General features: G+C 39.8%; 1 protein-coding gene across 5 annotated transcripts in view; it reads right to left on the bottom strand.

Annotated features, from left to right (window-relative positions):
- Positions 1-290: 290 nt before the first annotated feature.
- The window catches only part of pald1a (phosphatase domain containing paladin 1a), a 48,664-nt gene continuing 34,606 nt past the window's right edge, over positions 291-14,348 (bottom strand). For all 5 annotated transcript variants that reach the window (XM_028567404.1, XM_028567406.1, XM_028567405.1 and 2 more), the window contains 2 exons: positions 10,882-11,037; positions 291-1,884 (listed from right to left, as the gene is read on the bottom strand). In XM_028567404.1, coding sequence (XP_028423205.1) covers positions 1,735-1,884; positions 10,882-11,037 — 306 coding nt within the window. In that variant the 3' untranslated portion in view covers positions 291-1,734. The remainder of the gene's footprint in view (positions 1,885-10,881; positions 11,038-14,348) is intronic.

Genomic DNA, 14,348 nt, shown 5'->3' with positions numbered 1-14,348 from the left:
CTATTTAAATTATTTATTTTATTTCCCCAAAAAAATGGCACACAGTAAATAAAAGGTAATTAATTTCCTCTAAGAGTGCCTGTGTGGAAAAAAAAAAAACATCAACTTTAGAGCATAGCTAAGAAGTTAAGTGTTTTTACAACCTGCACATGTACTTTGTGTTATCAACTCATACAAAGAGGAGTTTGTAATATTCTCTCTATCTCAAAAAATAAAAAAGGGTATTTCAATGTCCATTCCATTATCATTTTGAGACATTGACAGAAAAGAAAAAAAACATGGTAATGAGAGGCATCTGCAGGAAGGGATTTATTTTCTGGTTTTAAGGCAGGATTCATGTTTTTAAAGCACACTCTGAGCTACAAGTTACAACTAAACAAATGTTAGCAAATTAAAGAATAACAAAATAATCAAACAAAAAAAGGTGTTAGAAATTAAATAAATACCCTACAGGAAAAGGTATTTTCGAAATGTACTGTAGGCATGCCAAACAATAATTGGCATTGGATGAACAAAAACAATGGTCCAAGTGTTGCCCTGATTGGCTGACAATGCAATTTAACTAGCTCTAGTCTTATTCCAGGTGATGCCACCAACATGAGCTGCAGTTGTCAAGTAATGTCACTTGCACTACTACTAGCATAACGCAGACAAATCTCCGGCCAAACTGTTGGCGGTCGAGTTGCATTGTGGATAATGTAGGAGTCACTTTTTGACAAGGAAGAAAAATGCGAAATATATATATATATATATATATATATATATATATATAAAAATTAAAATACAAAAAAACATATTTCTGGGTTTTCACATCACGTTAAGGAAGTGATGTTAGCATTTCATTCATACATTAGACAAAAAGTATACGTTTGCAACTTATAAACAACATTGCTCCAATGTTTACACATGCAAATACAAAGACACATTTACAGCTTTAAGGTCAAATCAAACCAACACAAAAATTCCTGACATGCTGTACTGTTAGTACCTGTTTCATGACACGTGTAAATAAATGTTAAAAGAAACAGATTGACACATTACTGGTGTTATACTGTAAAAAAGAAGAAAAAAAACTCAGACCGACAGCATATTGCGCAAATCTCCTCTCAACAACATCCACTCTGATCGGCTTTAGGAAAGTCAAAGACACATTTAAATAACAACTTTCACATGTACACGGGGGGGGAACCTTAAGTTGAACAAATGCACAGCCACTGATGGCAGCTGTGTGCTAAGAAGAAAAGGACAGGGCTCAAGCTAAATATCAGGTCACCCAACAGCAAACAGTTGGGGGACACAACCAAAATTGTTGGCTGACAACACAGTGGAATTTGCTTCTGTCCTCCATAACAGTATTTAACTCAGCTTGTTCCAACAGAAGTTTTAAAAGGCTGTCTCATCTTCAAAAGTGAGAACTCGTAAAGAAACCTTAATTTGAAAAATGCAACATAAACATAAATATTAGTACACTGAAATTCTATATTCTACCATTCATACAAAAAGGCACAAATATCAACTTCTAATATAGGAGCAACATTCTGCTAAGATTCAACACTGAAACATTTTTTAACATCGCTAGTGTGTTGAAAAAAAAAAAGCAATAGCACAAACAATAGATGAAGTGAAAATATGCATTATACAGGGGTAAATATAGAAGGCGTAATAATGGTAATGTAAATGTCTTTTAATCTGAAAAACACAGTACTGTTTAGGTGCGTTCACAGTGATCCTCTCTCAGATGAACTCCCCTCGGAAAGGAAGTGACTGCATGTTTTGCTGTTGCCAGCGGCAGCGCAGTCTGGCCAGCGGCGTGTCCCTCGGGTTTTCAAACTCTGAGAAGCCCAGCTGGTTGAGGATGTCATAAACTCCAGCTCTGGCAGCCACCTACCACAGAAACACACAAAATTGTTAATGAACAGTCAACACAGCCAGCCTTTTTTTTTTTTTTTTATTTGTCCATCATGACCACACAAACGCTTTGACCGCCACTTTTTCAGAGTTAAAGCATGTTATCTGATGGTTTCCTACATGTGCAGCTGCTACATTGGAACAATAGGCATCTAATGTGGGTTTGGAAATGACAGGAAGTGGTTGAAGAAGTTTTTAGATCATTTACTTAAGTAAAAAAAAGCACCACAATGTAAAAAGAAAACTCCATTACAAGCAAATTGCACTTAAAGGGGCACTCCATGGATTTTACAAATCAAGTTTATTTTACTTGCCACAAAGAGTACTATTTAGCCTGTGAAAATCTGTGGCTTTGGAGCGGGCTTTCCAAAGTCAGAAAGAATAATCCGGATGATGTCATAGTGATGTCATCAGGGTTATCTCAGGGCTATATAAAAAAGTACATCATCCTACACCAGGAGGCTCATGTAAATATTCTTCATGTTTATTGTTTAATAAGTGAAAATACTAGACGTAGTACGTAGACAAGATGAAGAGTGTGCCAAACACGTTACAATACAACAATACAATAATCATGAGCTGTCATGCATTAACTGGGGAAAATTACATCATCATGTGTCGAAGTGTCCTTGAGCATGACACTGAACCCCAATTGTTCCGGGGGGGGGTGTGTGTGTGTGTGTGTGTGTGTGTGTGTGTGTGTGTGTGAGTGAATGGGTGAAGGAAAGACAACTACATTAATTCAGAACATTTACCATTGAAGAATATTAATGAAAGCCTCCTTGTGTGCAATGATCGCATTTGATTTTGTAGTACCACTGAAATGCAGTGGACTAGAAGTACAAATTAACATAAAATTGAAAACCAACTACATGACTATTGTACTTAAGTGTAGTAATAGGACAGCCTGGGAACACCATGATAACAGTATACAGTATGTTATTCAAGTATGTTATTAGTCAACTGAATAAATGAGGACAGCGAGGAACAAGGCGAGATGTCCCGAGAGAGAGAGAGAGAGAGAGAGAGAGAGAGAGAGAGAGAGAGAGAGAGAGAGAGAGAGAGAGAGAGAGAGAGAGAGAGAGAGAGAGAGAGAGAGAGAGAGAGAGAGAGAGAGAGTTCAGTGTTCGTGTTAAGCAGCATGTCACGCTGACTCATGGTTTGCTTTGGCTGTCAAACGCCATAGGACTGATGGGAAGCACCACGGACAACCAGAAACATCTGGCCATAAAGCCGAACAAACAATACTAACAAACCCGGCAGACACCGACTTCCCTGCAAAAACTTGAAAGATTGAATACCCCATTAGAAGTGCCACAGCTTGCCCAGTTTACTCTGCAAGAGAGGCTTTGGGAAACAGTGCATGAAAGCCACTACATTTGATAAAAGAGCATATAAGAGAGACTAATAAAGTCTTCAGTGTGTTACATTTATTTATTTATAATCGATCTATGTATTGATTTTCACATCAATATCCCATTTGAAGGACCAGCAGTTAGCACGCCTGTAAGACCCTAGAAGTTGTTCGGGGCATGACTCAGTGGAGATAACGTGGCCTCAAACGCTTTGCCAATTTAACCTCTCCCCCTTTGCCTCAGGCGGTCAAGAAGTCTGCCAATTAGGAGTAGAGAGAAATGTGCAAGAGGAGAGATGTTTTGATAAGGGCATCGTTTGTGGATACTAACTACACAAAATTAAAACGTTTCTACTGTGGTTATGTTCTTGAGCCTGTGAGGTAATCCTGTATGAAGTACTTTAAAAATGCACTGTCAGGTTGAATGCTGAGGAGGACATAATGGAACAATGACCAGGAATAATAGTATCAAGATATCCCTTTCACTAACAATGATTATAGCTTAGCTGGCCAGCTTTGTGCAGAAATAAAACACAAGGTACCGCAGAATGTGGTCTAGATTACCTACTTGCTGACCATGCAAAATCAAATCTTACAACAGATATTGTGTTACGCTAAAACCTTTGATTTGTAGAGTCAACACTGGTTTAAACCTTCCCTCAGTCCTGTGAGCAGTCTCACTATGAACACGTAATCATGCAGCTTCTATTGTCCTGTCTTAATTCAGCTTTTTAGAGCAAATACATGCACTGATGTATGTTTCAACACATTCATGTTTGTGTTTGACGTGTTCCTGGCCAGGTGCCAGACTGCTGTATGAGCGCTTTGCTGGGAACAAATGAGTGGGTGCAGCTGAACTATTAGTCAGTTGATGGGACTCCCAAGAGGACATTGGATTTGTGCTATTAGCCAGTGTACTTAAACTGACTCATCTACTCCACAGCCCAGCTGTCTAAATAGGGCATGAGAGAAAAACCTGAAACAGTAAAAAGAGAATGCTGGGGAGGTTGAGATGGAGAGAATAAAGAGTGACTACATGCAATCTCTGTGGGTCAGAGCTGAGAGCGTTCACATTTCATTCTTCTTCTTAAAAAAAATAAATAAAATACTCCACCAAAAATCGGTCTTTTGTGAATGAAATACTAAATCCCTGACCCTCGCAGAGGATCCTTCCCCCCCTTTGCAGAGGACGCCAGACTTCTCACGCCACTCAAATCCACATCTTTATATTCAGCATATTTCAAACATAAACTCTTCACCACAGAAGTAAATACATCACTTCCATTAAATGCTAATGCCATCTTGTAGCTCCGAAGCTCTGCAGAAAGTAGTGAATTTCTGGTAAAACAATGATCATCTGGATCAACAGTAAATACTATGATACAATTTCACAACTGATTTTCAGAGGAGCATTCCTTTAAACCTCACAGCAACGACCACCAACACACACATACAACGGCCCTGAAGCGGTTGGTGTGCGGTGACCAGCTTTATGTGTTACAGTAAGCAGAGCGTGGGGCGATGACTTTCATGCTGCATCGGAGCGATCACAAACGCCAATACTCATTTGGCGGCTAGAGCGACTGAGGAGGAGGAGCAGCGCAACAAGGAGCCGCTGGTCTTTCCCACAGTTGGCTATCTCAAAGGCAGCACATACCGGGCCTGTGTAGGGGGACAGGGAGGCCTCTGTGCCACACATCAAAACAGCTGGAGTGACTGATAGGGTACCTCTCCTGCAGGCATCCGTGGTATGCGCTGTACACAAGTCCTGCCATTGTGTAAAGGGCCACGTTTTGGATTAGCAAACATGGATTTCAACTCCTCTGATGTTTCTGCTCTGATCTCACTGCATGGCCACGAGGCAACATGGGCTAATGACGCTGAGGACAATATTTGTCCAATGTGCGCACACTGTGGCAGTAAACTTCAAATGTGTACCGAATATGTACTGACTGAACAGAAGCATCAAGACCAAATAGATCAGAGGCCGCCACGCACACGCGCACACACACACACACACACACACACACACACACACACACACACACACACACACACACACACACACACACACACACACACACACACACACACACACACACACACACACACACACACACACACACACACACACACACACACACACACACACACACACACACACACACACACACACACACGGCAGGATGCAGGACAGACTGTACCACTCGGATCTGGTAGGTTGTGTAACCCATGGCTTCAAATGTATGTCGCAATTGTCATTAATGATCCTGCCACGGTCACTGGTGATAGGCTAATGATTTATGCCTTTGGGTTGGTTGGGTCAGATTGGTTGAGCCGTTGCCAGATTCTGCTGAAACTGGGCCAGTGAACACATCACAATACTGATGGTGATGGGGCTAAAAAAAAAGACATACTGTTCCTGCAACGTATTTATGTTTGACTATTTCTTTTAGAGATTACTCTTTTTAATTACATGTCCTTTAAACAAAAAAATTCAAAGTCTGAATGAATTTTATCTAGGTGACATCATGCCACGCTTTGGAGAATCATTATTTTTGGAGGAACCTTTCTGTGAGCTGACCCGATTTAAAGTCTGTTGTACTGTACCATAGTTTTAATTTTGAGAACAGTGCGGGAATGATTTGTGATCGTCACTTCAACAGGTGAAGACAAAGGATGTGAAGGACACAGTGGAGACAACACAGCACATAATCATTAGTGAACAGCTAACCAAACAAAACAATGCAAGATATTTAGATGTTCAATCGTCTTTGTGTCTTTCTGTCACAGCTGACATCTTCTGCTGTCTATTCTGTAAGTCTCTCACAGAAATCAATCAGAACAAAGATTTCTTTAAAATGACACCTAATCCTAACCCTAATACCAAAGACAACGGTTGCCACAGCGACCGTCTCCCATCGCAGAATTGGACAGGCTGAAATCGATTTTATTGGGCAGAACTCCTGTCAAGCAAACAATGTGACAGGTTGAGGAAGTTTCTTTAGAAAGAAAACATATGCGGATATATAATCACAGCAGGTTTCTGCTTTTGGGTTCATGCCATGACTGCATTTAAAGCCAGAGACTTTGGTTAAATGTCATCCCACTTACCCGTCTCCCACTATGCTCTCATTTTCAACCGCATACTGTAAATGGCTGTTTTTTATGACTTAATATACCCATAAGATAGTAAAGGCGTTTTCAAATCATTACCCTTTAGAGTGCCTCGTATGTCTTTAACCTTTCACAAACTGTCAATGTATGAAGCATAAAACAGTGTACACTAACAAATTGTTAATGAAGTCAGTGCTGCAAGTTCAAACCTGCTTCCACTGACATTCAGAATATAAACAGCATGTAACTTTAGGTACAGTTTGTTAGCTACAGATGGAGACATGCCACAGTCATACTGATCATGCTGTTAGAGGTCCAGTCATCAAGGACATTGGATTTTATTCATGCAGCAGCTTCATTCAAAGTGACTTTAGACCATAAGTAGGACAGTGCTACTATTCTGATGAGTTCTTCACAGAGGTTTCAGCACATTAACACTGTACTCTGTGGCTGATGATGGAGATGGGATTGTCTGATCAGCTGTAGTATGTGGCTAGGGCGCGTAGGACTCTGTCAGGAAGCTAATTAGCTGTTAATTTAACTTTCATTCAGTCAGTGGAGAAAGTCACTTTATAATGTGCCACAAGTCGCCAGCACCCTGCTCAAAAAGTGCAAGCAAACTGTAAACTGTGGTTCACTCCTGGCAAAAAAAACTTTTGAGGTTTTCCCCTGTTACCCAGTTAATGCAAACTCAAAATGTTCTCCATGTTTACACGTTGTCTTGATAAATTCAGTTCATCAGTACAACAGGAATCCTATAAGGCGTTTTACTCTTCCTTTTTCCCCGACCCATTATGGATGCACAATATATCGCTTTTTTTATTGTCATCGCAATATCAACTGGCGCAATAAACACGTCGCGAAAGGCTGCGACATATCGTGAAAGACACTCAGAGATTTTTTGTTTTAGTTGAAAGAAAATATCAGTAGAAAACTGCACTTTCAAATGTAGCCTGTTATTATTTTGTGTGTGATGCCTTTCCATTCCATTCAATCTTCAATTTGTTCAATACTACATTTTTGAAAGTAATTTCCTTTCATTTCTTTTAAATTTAACAAGCATTTTGTTGATTTTAGCAGAATACTGAAAGCAGCAGAAAGGCAGAATTGAGCACACTTTAATATCGGTTTGTTTATTGCAAGTAATATCGTTATCGCGATATTAAACAATTTTATCACGTATCTTCCTCATATCTTGCAGCCCTAGATACCGTGAATGAAACTCAACCAACACATTAAAAGTTTTGCATCAGGAAGTGTTGATTTTGGTTGACAGTAAATTCGCATCAATCAGGAATGATGAGCACAACATCACTGTTTTTGTAATGACAGAATGTTTGCTGTGGAACAGGACAGTATACTAAATGTGCCATGTGAACTGTTGTAGTAGGCTAAAGGCATTTCCACCAATGTGGGGTTGTTTTTTAGCCCTGCCTTTATTAGCGATCTGCTATCCCTTCAATACCAGCGCTTATTTGAGTATTTACTGTAGCATCTCACATTAATTGCACAATTTTGTTTGCCATTTCAGAGAGGAATCACGGTGCTTTGAAGCAGGTGTAGCCTTCTAGAGATAACGGTCAGGCCTGAAATAGCTTGAAAATTGGCTCATTTGATATATTGTTGTGTCATCTGAATGATGCTCTCTGTGCAGTTGATGGATGGCTGTGATATACCGGCCTGCTCACCGGTTTCCCTCCAGACCTTCCCAGTGGCCGTGGGGGGGGGGGTGAGAGCAGACTGCACTGGCACATCTAAAGGACGTGTTTGTCATCCAGCTCAGACATGGCCCCAGGTGTTCGAATAGATAGCCAGAAGTTGGGAGCCAAAAGTGCACCACAAGACACCTGTGGAGCGCCACAATACCTGTTGTGTTGATAACACTGCTTTGACCACTGAGGTTTTAAGGGGCAAATTTAACAGATGGATCATTTTGATTATTATTTATACTAATTGAATCTGCAGCTCTCTTCGGTTTACAGAGCTTTATAGTGAGTTTCAGCTCATTGTTAAATTGGCTGGCAACTTTAATGTTTTGGTTCATCATTTTCTCCCGCAGCAGGCAGCTGTTTATCAAAAAAGCTCTAAAACCCCACTGTACACTGCCTGCTCAGTACCAAACAGAACAGACAGACATAGTTTGTAACTAGCTGGTGAACATAGTAAAGCACTTAGCTACTAAAGAGCAAACTATTTCATCAGCTAGCCATAGACACTTGATGAAATGATATGTTTCTCCATAATGTTGGATATTAAAATAAAAAACTGATTGCTAACAGGTTTGCCATATCAACTTAAAAAGTGATAAGTCAATTATGTGTTGACCACTTGTTTCCGCTGCCCTAAAGTGGCCAAAAAAATAATCCGTTATTGCAGGTTAAACAAACAATGAAAATCTTTTTCAAACACAGTTGCTATCACGCTACTATGAGGAATATTATCCTGAAACTAGGACCAGACTACTGTGCAAAATTGCTGTTTGAGTTTTTGCTCAAAAGAAGTCAGAAGGAAAAACCAAAGAAAGGCAGAAAGGAATAGCAACAAAAACAAAATACTATCTATACTACCTCAATGATAAAACACAGAAATAAAGTGAGAATGACATTACAATACTATGTTATAACATATTTTCTGTTGCCTGCTTTACAGTAGAGCGTTCCTGCTCCCTGTGTGCACACTTATTTTCTCATGGCATAGCTGGGCCATTAGAGTCACCCTGATGCACCACATATATTTGCTATTCATAACAGGAAGAATATGCCCTGATTGGCCGAGCATATTTCTGTGACAATTGTTTTCACAGCTATTGTTCCAGACTATTTTGGAATTCCGCGTTTTTTCTGTTGAGTTTATTCCACCTCAATAAGGACAAAGAAGGAAGAGATTTTCATTCAGTGAGTTTTCAGACATTCAAGGCTTTTGGCTGTTTTTTTTGCTGTGCCTCTGTGCTAAAGCTGGGATAACAAAACAGAAAACACATTTTAATCAAAACCAAATGCAAAGACATGTAAACAAAACCATATAATGTATATATTATTTATTTAAATTTAAAATTCACATGTGCACTGCTGATCAGACTGAATGCATTTTGTCAACCTGCCAAACTGCTTATTTTTTTTACCACCATGTGAGTACATGTATACATTGCAACGCACATTTTTAATTGTGTGTGTGTGTGTGTGTGTGTCTGTTTGTGTGTGTGTGTGTGTGTGTGTGTGTGTGTGTGTTGTGTGTGTGTGTGTGTGTGTGTGTGTGTGTGTGTGTGTGTGTGTGTGTGTGTGTGTATACCACTTACAGACTACTCATTTGTTTGGAATGCACATAAATTATCCACTTTACTGTAGGGCCACAGCTGGCTAAACGATTAATGTACCAACAAAAACACAGAGTTATGAAGTTCAGTGTGTGAAGAACCAGGCCACAATAGAACCAGCTTGTAAATTCCTGGAGGAACGTCCAAATAAAAATCTGGTAACCGGTTCACTTCACAATGTGCCCAAACTGTGAATGTGGAGAAAAAAATAAAAAAAAATAAAAAGATAATGTCCCTTATCCCCTGTTCGTGTTTTTCTTCTGCTAAGCTATTGACACTTGGCATTGTGAGGAATTCAATATTTCTGCTAAGCTATTGACACTTGGCATTGTGAGGAATTAAATATTTCTGCTAAGCTATTGACAATTGGCATTGTGAGGAATTAAATATGTTCCCCTGCCACAATTTGATGAAACTGCAATTACCAGTAAATCTTACATGTGTAAGTAATTTAGTGGTTGAATAGAAGGCATATTATTATTTCCTGCTTAGTTATCAGTCATAGTCCCTGTCCTTTCTGTATGTGTATATATAGGTGTATATATATATATATATATATATATATATATATATATATATATATATATATATACACAGAAAGGACAGGGACTATACGGCAGATTTTCCTGTGCTAACGGGGCAATCGCGGAAGTGGAAGGTCAAGGATATAGACTATACGAAAATCTGCCCTATGCCTTTATTTTCGGCCGGATTTCTGTTACCCAACATTTTCTTTGTGTTGGAATTCTAAACAGCGGTGGATTCATGAGGACAATGGTTAACTACTCCTCAGATCTCTGCAGGCTAAATCCAGACAGCAAGCTAGACTATCTGTCCAACCTGAGTTTTCTGGTGCATGACTACAACAACTTTTGAACGTTCTACCAAAACAAGTTTCTTTCCGAGGCTATTCTGCAGCCGCACCGGGGCTCCATGCAGCGCTTTTGGCGCCCATGTGATTGGTTTAAAGAAATGCCAATAAACCAGAGCATGTTTTTATCCCATCCCAGAATGCTGTGTGGACTAGCCAGACCTTCCTCCGCAGCGCTGGTGGAGGAAGGTGTATATATATATATATATATATATATATATATATATATATATATATATATATATATATATATATATATATATGTGAAAATCGACATGAGCTAGAATAGAGAAAAGATAGAAAACAGAAGTCCTGTACCTGTTCCATCCAGAGAGTGAAGGAGCGCTGCCAGGAGTCTTTCTTCTCTAGATGCAGGTATGTGTTGAAGAGGATGAGGTAAATGTAGCGCTCAAGGTACTGCAAGCTCCTCAGCAGCAGCTGCTGACACTCCTTCTCTGTCTTACCACTTTTGATCTGAGAAAAGGAGGTAAAAAAAGCTCTATTGGTATATTAAGTCGGCACCACAAAACCAATTTCTTTCAGCACAGATCTTCACCAAGGCTAAAAATGATTAAACAAGAGAGGGCCACATTTGTTCCATTTAATTTAATTGCAGTAATTCACAGGAAAGTCACAATTGTGATGCCTAGGTCCAAACCAAAAACAAATCACTTGTTCAATAGCGCATGGCCCAACTCTCCAACCCACATCACGGACATGTGCTGATCCTGCTAATGAACAAACACACATCCATGCAACAGAACAAAGGAATTATGACACTAAAATTCAGTATGACACAAAAATTCTGAATTAAGCAAATTCACCAAGAAATAAATAAAACACTCATTTACACGTCATATTGTGTAACACAATTAATCACTCTAATTTTTCTTATTATTTTATCATACAATGAGACGTGTAGTGAACTACACCACCAATCCGACTTGTCAACTTATATAACATCCTCATTCCTGCACTGTGTTTCTCCAATATACCTTGCCCCAGTCTGCATTGACATTATTTCCGCTTAGCGCCAACATAACATTGTCTCTTGTTTTCCCTCAGGCCTTGAGCTGCACCAACAGAGGGTCTGTGTACTTTAAAGTGCAGACACAGAAGCAATCACATATTGTGAGCAACGCTTTAACAGCTTTCACTATAATCTGTTACAATACACACACAAAAACACCAAGACAGCAAGAGAGGAGGCTCTTAGCAACCAATTTACATTGTCACTTTCTTTCCTCCAACCACCATCCATCTATCCATCCATCCAAGTTAGTAGATCAAACCTTAGTAGTTATACAATTTAATGTAAAATGGGTTTCCATCACACCTAAAGCAGTAGCGACGAGGGACTGCAGTGCAAACACTTCCAAAAAGACTTTAAAAAAAGTGCCAGAGGGCAAACATTTCATACCATCTTTTCAGCGTTACATCATTTCTTCAAGAGTGCCGAGCTGTCATATAACGATGCTCAGTATCCTTCTTTACCTTGACCCTCTGCTGTTTTTTTGCTGGGCAGGTATTATATACTCTCTTTAAACTTGTTTACCAGAAATAGCTGCTTGCAGTTTAATATCTGTGTTAAAGAGAGCCAGATGGACTCAAACATATGGTCTATATGCCAGAGAACCAAAACAATGAGCTAAAAGAGACTAAAAGCTGTTTAAAGATGCAGAGTTGGGTTAAACTGAGTCAATTTACATGTGGTAATGTACCTTGTATGAACCCATTTAAGTGTAGGTATACATATAAACTTGATGAAATCACATGTTATGAATTACAACTTTCCTGCTCATAAATGCCTGTACTTACCTTGTACCAGATAACAGAACCACACTCTAGCTCAGCCTTAAAAGACCTTCCAATACCTAGTCATTTAAACAATGTAGGTAATCACAGTTATCTGACTAGCGAGGCAAAGTGACTTTTGCAACTTCAAGCTGTAGGGTTGGAATAATCTTAGAAAACAAAAGGAAAGTAAACTAATTACATCTCCTCTCTTCTGCTGAAGAAATCCTAAACACTATAGTTACAAGGTTAATCTCATGATAATTACTAAATAATTTGAATTTTCATGGTAAAACCCTATAGTCAGAAACAATAGAACAGTGCAATTATCCAATGTATGAGATACTCCTATAATCCCTTTGATTGTTATTCAAGAGACAAAATAATAGTTGTCTCACAGGACTACATCAATCTTGGACACAAGGTAATTTGAAATGTTTCTGAAATGTCAGCCCACACAAAAATGTTATGCATAAATGAAAATGTTCCTAATGTAACCGAACAAAGCCAGAGTGCAGCGGTGAAGCAGCTATTAGAGGCTCCTTCTCACAAAGTCAGGCCGGTAATTGAGGTTGCTCTTCAATTACAGGCTGCAAGCAGCACTGAGGTAAATGCAGACAGGCTTTCATCATTGTCAAGATGTTCCCTTTTTTTTCTTGTCTTTTTTCTGATTGCTTAGAGCCTTGAGCACTTCCAGGCATCAAGTGAAAAGGCCTGCCATCCAGCTGTGTGGCAGAGTGTGAGGTGTGTGCAGAATTGGATAACATGTCAATTGGAGTTAAGAGAAAGTAACAAGCAGGGCTAAGCGTAGTGTGGCTCAATGAACTGTTAGCAGTTCTTCAGACACGTTCTTGTAGGTTGTTGTCTCCATCGTAATGAGCATTTTGACTGACTGGCTGACCATGTTTTTGATGGCTAAAACAGGTCACAGTTTGAAGCATATCAGGGAAGCATATTAAATACGTTGTGGGGGCTGCACAGAGAATAATGAAAGTTGACCAAGTAGGTGGGCTAGCACTCAGGGTAATTTGAAATGTGCACAGTGCACCATAATATGATCATTCCAGAGCTGAATGACGCAACAGAGAGAGAGGGGGAATGTGTGGGGTTTCCTATCCATTCCCAAACAGACGTGGTTGGATCCCAGTTTTCCAAGCATCTGCAGCAGAGCGGAGGAGAAACTACACCTATGCAAACAATGGATGTGCTGTCCGTTGTCTCAACTCTCCCAGGACACAGAAGCAGAAAGGAAGCATACACACGTCTCACTTTCTCTAATGTTTCTCAGTTTTCTACAGTGGCAGAGCAGGTGAACACTGGTGAACCCGATCACCCTGTGTGCCCTGCTACCCCAGGAGGCTTTCAGCATTTCATCTCTTAGCCTCAAAATTCACAGTGCCAAAGCCTGGCAGCCATCGGTGCACATACCGAGTTCATCTCACACTCACACAGAGTTTGAAAAGATTACATAATTCACACCTTTACAATCTGCAGAACCCTAATTCTGTGGCTGCCATCTGTCTACATCGACTGAGCCACATGTGTGATAGAGCGGACTCTCATGTACTCTCAGAAATGTTGGGGAAGATGTGGTGAGTAAATTTCTCCCTCATGTAAAAGAAACTCGCCTTGAAATCTTTGTATTTTGCGTGGACCTAATTTTTTTTAGTTCAAGGACAATGCTGTACTGTGCTGATAATCATCATCCTAAAAAAAAGTCTAGAAAACAATGTATTACTCGCCATATTGAGATGAAAATCAAAGTGGGAACTACAGCATCCTCTCATCTCACCTGGACTTTCAGAACAAAAGAGGGGACTAGTCATTTCTGGCTTGCTATCAAAGGTGAAAGCCATAATTCAGCCAGCCGCTGAGATGTGGTAATGAACGTCCTCAGCTCTGCTCGGCCCTGAGTGAGATGGGAAGCTGGCCAAGCACAGACCACATACCATTGTTGAGAGAGTCAAGGAATGCTGGTTGGCTGAGCAGAG

Source organism: Perca flavescens, chromosome 21 (genome assembly GCF_004354835.1).
Source record: "Perca flavescens isolate YP-PL-M2 chromosome 21, PFLA_1.0, whole genome shotgun sequence".
NCBI classification, from domain to species: domain Eukaryota; kingdom Metazoa; phylum Chordata; class Actinopteri; order Perciformes; family Percidae; genus Perca; species Perca flavescens.
This window is presented reverse-complemented; position numbering and strand designations above follow the sequence as displayed.